Below are 8,140 nucleotides of genomic sequence, written 5' to 3' on the forward strand. Positions count from 1 at the left end.
CTTCTTTATTTGTTTTGTTCTTGCGACTCTATTTCAGTTACAATTGTGCCATAATGGTATTTCAGTATGTTGTAATAGAATTGTTTCTAATTTCCTTATGCAATTCGTAAATGTGAGCGTCATGTTACACAAATTGTTACCCTCCGCTCCGTTCTAGTTGGAACAATTGCGACTGGACTTTTAATTTCATTACGAAACTATTCGATTTTATAATTGAACGTCTCCAACTGGTTTTAACGAAAATAATCGTGCAGCGGAGCAGAAGCGTCACACCTGAACAGCTGTGGAAAAAGGATCTGATCAATCTGTATGCTAAGTTATGCACGAGTGATAAAAATTTATATTTATACACGGTCTGATTAAACTTGTCAGCGGCGGAAAATTTCATTTATTTCGAACATCTTATTCGAATACAAATCGAATCGGAATTAAGGATATTTGCCTTATTCGTTGTATAATTTCAATACATCTCTAATTTAATCCATATCTGAATGTGTAATCAATTTCTACAACCTTAATAAATGTCGTGTTTTAATTATTAACAACAATTTTCATATAATCAGGCTGGATAGGTTAGGTAAGATATTCAGTCTTTCGTGAATTCCTCGACAACCCCTTAAGATAATTACATCATGGACTACTCATGTGAAAGCTGAATGTCTCACCTTTCCAGCGAGTCTACTTATATCTTCATACTGTCTTCGAGTCGGATGCTATGAGCTGTAGAATTTGAAAAAATAATTAAAAAATTTAAATAATGCATGATAATTAATGCATTATTTATATTTTTTTTAATTATACTACAGAAATAAATGTTTATTATTGTTTATTAAATAATATTATTCAAAATTATTTTGTAATAATTTGTACATGAATATTACAACGCACATGTTCATAATTCATTAGTTATAGAAATATTAATGAATTCATTTAATATCCATTTAATTCTTATAAAATAGTAAAATTCATATTAAAATCGATTTTTAACTACGCAGTAAAATCTCCATATCCATTTTTTATTGCTCGTAAATTGAAGTTTTAAAAATCGAACTTAAGATATTTTTTATTTCTGAATGAAATTTAAATAAATAATGGACCATTTTTCACGCGAAGATGTCTAAAGTTATGGAAAACAAACTTTTATTGTACACCTTTTCAAACATATAATTCTATATCTTTGTTCTCTTTTTTTTTCAGAAGGGACTTACGAAAAGAGAAATGGTATGAAGGAGTCAGATCACTGCGGTGAAACGGTAAGTTTAAACAGTTATTTTCTAAAATTAAATTTCAAATTTGATTATATATTTTTAATAAATAAAAATTGAAAAACTTTTACTAAACCATAATTAAAATATTAGTACTGTACAAAACTTTTAATGTAAAATCCGGTTTCAATTGAATATTATACTTGAGAACATTTAATTAGTTAATTAATTAAAACTAAAGTCATGATTGTTTGTAGAGAGACCCATAACCATATATGCTTAAACTATTTGCTTATCAACTTATAGTGTAATATATATATCCGGGTGCCGCTATGTGTTGATCTTCTATGGTAGCAATATATGCTTTAGCAAATAGTCTAATGAACATGCTGCTATAGATACAATTATTTGAATTGTTAATTCAATACATATGATTCATTGAAGTGCGATGCAGCGTTGTGTATTAGACTACAATTATATAACTTTGCAATAAGATTACGGATGAGATCTGATGTAGGTGAGATGTATAAAATATGCAGGCATGTATCGAGGTTGAAAATGCGTAATTAAAATCGCGTTAAGTGGAGTAAGTGCTTCGAAACGGTTGAAATAACTTTTATTTTGTATGATTTTAATTAAACGTCCCGCTGTTGTAAATGATTCTGGAATTCTAAACAATTAGCATTACGTGATTGAGAAATGCCGCACGATCATTAAATATCGTTATTATATATTCGCCGATGACCTTTCGGATATGCAGAAAGAAACTGCAAATCAAATAGAGAAAAATATGTACCTATTTATTTATTTATTTATTTATCCGTTTGTAGGCGAGCTGCGAGTTTTATTATTATTTGCGCCGGATAATGGATGGCTACGGTTTATAATTTGTGGTCTCTTAATTATACCACCGCCTCCAAGCTCATACACTCTGGAATATTGCCACATAAATTACAATAATCATACAATTAGTTTCGGGAAAGGAGGTAACCGCCTTTAATCGATACTCGCCAAAATATCCATCCTCTTGTAATTAATTGATCGGGGAAGGTAATGAAGACGAACGCCGCTACGATGAATGGGGGAAGGGAGAAAGACGAACTGGACCGGTAGGTTCGAGACTCTGGACCCACTCGCATCCAATTGAAAGAATAGACCACACGTAAAGGGCAGCCTTTTGTACTCCCGCAACACCCGCAAATGCGCATTCCACAAGTGGACGACCTTGAACTGGACACGGGATCCGAAGAGTGAGAGGCTCAAAAGGCAGAAACTGAAACACATGTACAGACAATACATATTCCAAGTGCCATCCTTCAAGGACACCACACTGACCCTCACCAATCTTGGAACGCGTTTAATAAAGGCCCATCCTTTTCAGAATCCAACTTTCTTATACTAATAGCAGATTGTGCAATGGAGCGAGACAAGTCATAGATATTACGGTTAGTAGTTCATCCAGTTCGGTTTTCGTTTTGTTTTGAAATTTTTAAATTCCCGCTTCTCGGAAAATGTACGGAATGAAAGATGCACAGCACGCAACGGAAGTGTCTGCCCTCTCGGAATACAACGGGATGTGTATGTATGTTTGTATAGATTCGCAGGAAATATTCGTAAAGTGTAAAAGGCGCAATTGCGTGAACTGTGATTTGCATGTCTTATTATATTTCAACGAAGAGAAACAACCAAGATTCATACAAACAAAAAAACATATTTAATGAACACAAAGTTCCACTTGTAGTAAACACAATTATAGTTTTTATTAATTTATCATTTATATATTGTGTATATAGTAAACTATGTATAGAGTAAATTGTATATTATACACATTTCCTGTAAATATATACAACAAATTTACCTAACCATTATAATAGAGCATATTAAACATGTTGTTTATTTTATATAATGTTATACAGAATAATCATAAATACTTCAAATTACCTTAACATTATTCATTATAACTCTCAAAGTTTTTGTTAGGGTATAAAATATAATATAATACGGTAAAAACGTTCGTGTCAACCCAAATACCTTCCGAATGAGTCGAATGTGCTGAATGGAAATTCAAATGGTATTCTCTGTCCACAAAAGGAACGCACTATATTCAATGCAACTCACACTCCTATTTTTATTTTTATTTTCAAGAATTCCTATATACTCTTAGCGTCTTGGTTATTTGAGCCAAGCCCCCCAAGCGAGCTACCAACTTTATGGTTTGCGTCGTCTTGGACACGCGTCGACTTTCACAAATGCAAACAATCTAAGCCCACACTCTTAATTGAATCATTAAAATATCATGGGTTATGTGCTTGAAATTTTAATCGGATGAAAAACGCAATTAGAGGACGAAATATATGGCTTTAACAAATTAAGGTTAATTTGGCTCAATTATACGAAACCAGACTCCAAAAATGATTTAAACGTCACGAAGTGCAGTCGCTGTCTTATAATGAACGCAATTGTCCAAACAAAGGCATAATCTGAGGTTAATTTCGGGCCAAGCTGAAACGTGCACGTTCAAATTTACTCATTTCTCAGTCCATTTATTTTGATAATTAGATTGCTTACCTTCAAAAGCTTTGTTAACCGAAATGCAAACAATCCACGTTAAGCTTAGACAATATTTGCGAAATTTCTGATATGCATACAGTATCATAAGACAAGATATATAATTGGAAAAAAATGAGATATAATAAATATTGTGTATGATAATTTATAAGACTCATAATTATCTAAAAGTTATACTTACACTATGAGAAATATGGTTTCAATTATTTGCACAGAAACTAATTGGAAACTGCGATTGCACAATGTTACTGTAATGTGTATATTGTACACTTAACAGACGTTTATGTGACATATCACATCTGTTCCAACATAAAGTTGTATTTGAAATGCTACAAAATTGCTAGTGATGCTTATGAGTTATCTACAACTAAATAATTTTAAGTTTAGCATAATTATCATTAAACTTTCTATGAAATGTTTTTTTTTTTAAATTAAATGAAGGATATTAATATAAGTATTTCTTAAATACTTTATGTATACAATAGACTCTAGCAATTAGTTTGCACTTCTCTAAAATGACCCTATTAGAATGTAATTGGCACTCATCCTAGAACAAGGTGTTAATTAGTTATTTTACAGAATAATTAGTTATTACGTAAAATACAATTAAGACTCTGTCTACAAAGAGAATATCGAATTATACATTTTCTTGCTAACATGTATATTTGTATAATGGTATAAAACCACCGGGTACTTGAGAATATTAAACTTTAGTAAGTAAATGTTATAGTTATATGTTGCTTTTATGACGAATCAAATTACTTTAATCCAAATAAAACGGAACAAGATGAGAGGTATCTCATAAATATTTCAAAGAAATGACGTGAAAGATGAGCCCTTCCATAAAAGCAAATGGAGACTGGGATAAGAACAAGCACATAAAAGCACAACACGTAAACACGTACATAGACTATAAACTTCGTGCGGAAAAAATGTACCAAACAACGATCTTCCGGTTTCGCTACAGCATTTTTTGGGAAATTCATATATTATGACCGATCCCAACCGCGGGAACTAAAAATACAATGTTAACAAAACAGTATTTGGAATACGCAATTCATCCTTGCAGAGAGATGCGAACGGCCCGAGGCCGTGGCGGAATAAAATGGAGCGCACGTTACGTAACACTCGCGCCACCGTGCGGAAGTGACCTTTTAGCGCGGCCGCCCATGACCGACCATGTAATTTAGCCTGTTTCTGTTGCAGAAACGATGATTGCCCAGGTGTGTTTATTTTACTTCTATGTTTGTTTGCCGTTGCCACTGTAATTTTCGTGTTTTTGTGTTCTGATAAGGCGCGTTCAATTTTTCAGTTCGTTGATGGTTCATCGGTATCCAGTCATGCGAGAGAGGGCTGCAACCTCAAAGGGTGGATGATAAGAGGCCTCTCGGCACATTGGATCTGGGTCATTTCTACTTTATGTTTATCGATATGTCACTTTTTTTTTCCATCGGTTCGCCAACTTGTTACGAAACCGGATTATTGACATCGGACGCCTTCCTTTTTTTTTTCAATATACCCCGCATAACATGCACTGATGTCTGTTTATCATCAATCAATAACATCACCAGCCTCACGTCGACAGAGATTACTCTTCTCCCATCAACTATTTGATTCAGTTAAGCTCGAAGCCATAATCACTTAAATGAAGCTAATTTACTCTGCTAAGTGCATATAGTACACTTAGCTACAAATGTGAACACTTTGTGAAACGGCTCGGAATTAGAGAGCATCCAATCAGTAGTAAATTATTCACATTCATAATTCCTGCATTAAACTTGCAATTCAAGTCCGCAATTTGCATCTTAATACAATGAGCATTGACTGAAAGTCAATAACCGTTTCAGAAATTTAATGCATTAATCAAAGCTAATTAATAATTTACTTTTACTATTATTTTACATTTTCGAACTATGATATTAAAGATATTATTATTTTGAAAATATTAAGCTTAACACTTTTTAACGATAATGGTAAAACCATACACTTAGTATAGAGTTCACAAATTAGAGTACATACAATTAATGCTAAGTTATTCACACTAATAACTTCCGCATTATCCTGCTGCGCGCAAGCACTTTTATCCCCACGTTTTAAGTGCTCAATTTGCAGCTCGATAAATATCAATAAAAAAAAAATTGACACGCTAAAGGCAGAATGATAGGACGATAAATCATAGCACGAATAGAGAAGAAGGAGTTCCATCGCCAATCCACTGAGCTTTCTTATTGTGTTTAAAGCGTGCACAGAATCAATTATTGAATAGAAAGTATTATGTAAGATACGTATAGCACAAGAACGAGATAAAGAGTGTAAAAGAAAACATGGGTTAGTTAAAAATATAAAATATGTAAATTATAGCGGAAATACTTCGGTTTGCGTCTTATTATAGGCTTTTATAATAATTATGCAAATGATTTCATTTTGCTTATAATAAGACTGCATTTATTGCAAGCCATTAAATGAATAAAAAAAATGTCTATACATTAAATAAACACTAACAAATTATACCTACTGTACTTAGTAATAAATTTATTCACAAAATTATTAATTAAGCCTTTGCCTTTTGTTATATTTAATGTTATTTATTTATTGACAAACTTATGTAATATTATTATTAATAATGAAATAATTCCAAAACAAAGCTGAAAAGTTATTATTCTATGCAAAGGTGCATCTTATAATCTGAAAAATAGGTAATAATTAACGTTAATTACGAAAATCTCTACAATATATTAATATGTAACGAGTATGTTAATTGAAGCAATTTTGTTGCAAAAATTAAATTTACTAATTAACTTACGTTGACTGGAAATAAATAATTAATTGGATATCATTAATAAACGTCCATTCGCGAGTCTTTCTCATCCGGCTGGTTCGTTATTAAATTCTCTTTTTTTTGACTCGTTTTGTTCGTCGATGCGTTTTCGTATCAGTTTTGTTCTCATCACAACAAATTTTCCTCCATTTCGGTTTCGTGTTTGTGGCTTTAATTAAAAAGGAATCGGCGATGCGTTAATACCGAGACGCGACACGCAATACTGAAGGTGAACGAATCGATGAATCCCTAAATAATATACATTTACGTGCGGGTGCGACGAAGACGGATACTGACACGACGGACAGAGAGGTACAAACAAGAAAGAATAAATAATGTATGGACACGAAATAAAAATTGATAACATTTCAGTTACGCGATTCGAATCGACCAAATAAATTCTCGTTCTATATGTAAATTGAAGAGCAGGACGCTACAGACGAGTCACTTCGCTGCCTGACTGGATTTACCGACCAGGGACACGCATCCCAACACCTGTTTGTTTTGACGCTGATACTTTTATAACAGTCCACGCAATAATACTTGTTAAATGCTCAAGAAATTCAATCAACTGCATTGCAATTAATAATCTTGTTTTTAAAAGAACAACAAGAAATACCAACAACTTAATTATATTTAGATATTTAAAAAAAGGTGATAATTGCATTAAATACTTTTTCAAACGTGTTGATTTCTTGGATATTACATTTAAATATATCGAAATACTTGATATTCAGTTTTCATTGATCTGGCGCTTCTTTGCACAATTTAGAATTTCCTTGCGGTTAAAGTGAAGCTTTGTTTCCAAATCAGAGGAATTATTTATAAATTGCACAAAAGAATAATAGATGCGGGCAAAGGAAAAGGTGAAAAGAGAAACGGTGCAACGGAGACTGGGCAAATAACAATATCCTTTGAGTACAACGAACGGTATAAAAAAATGGGGAAATCGTTTACTAAAGAATATGCAAGTAGAGGCAGATAATTTCCTAACGTTTTCTGCAATTCTACAAATGTATACAATTATTATGATAAAAGCAAATAAATATATTTTGTTCTTGACATTTTTATACATTTTATTAAAAGTTTACGTGATCTCAAATTATCGTTACATAAAATGTAATCTCAATAAATATAGTTTAAAATAAAAGATGTAGTAAAATGAGTTTTCGTTATCTTATATATAAGTATTTGATATGTATGTCCGAAGAACAACTATTGAAATTATGAAGGTCGTCATACATCTCTAACTATAACGAAGTATATAACTTGAAACGTAGTTTGTGTCTCATTTGAAAAGCAAAAGGAATGCCCTTTCACTCTCTTCAATGGAACGCGATCATAACATATTTTTTTTTTGCACTTTGCTGTATTGCTTTCTGTTATATTTTTTTGTAGGACCGCCTGTATTGATCACAAGAGTATCTATTTCGCGTTGAGAACAAGTTTTTCGCGTGCGTTAGAAAGGGATAGGTGGATTTGCGCTTTGTTTACATGCATTCCAGCTCGCGCTAGACCGTATCTCTCCGTTAGATCAGAAACGTATTAG

General features: G+C 32.4%; 1 protein-coding gene across 2 annotated transcripts in view; it reads left to right on the top strand.

Moving 5' to 3' along the window:
- Window positions 1-1,253, top strand: part of LOC108567764 (apoptosis-stimulating of p53 protein 1-like) — a gene marked incomplete at its 3' end in the record, with an annotated part of 87,157 nt that extends 85,904 nt beyond the window's left edge. For both annotated transcript variants that reach the window (XM_017928412.1, XM_017928413.1), the window contains 1 exon segment: window positions 1,198-1,253. In XM_017928412.1, coding sequence (XP_017783901.1) covers window positions 1,198-1,253 — 56 coding nt within the window.
- Between the last annotated feature and the right edge of the window lie 6,887 nt (window positions 1,254-8,140).

This window comes from Nicrophorus vespilloides, unplaced genomic scaffold (genome assembly GCF_001412225.1).
Source record: "Nicrophorus vespilloides isolate i.1.1-1 unplaced genomic scaffold, Nicve_v1.0, whole genome shotgun sequence".
Classification (NCBI taxonomy): domain Eukaryota; kingdom Metazoa; phylum Arthropoda; class Insecta; order Coleoptera; family Silphidae; genus Nicrophorus; species Nicrophorus vespilloides.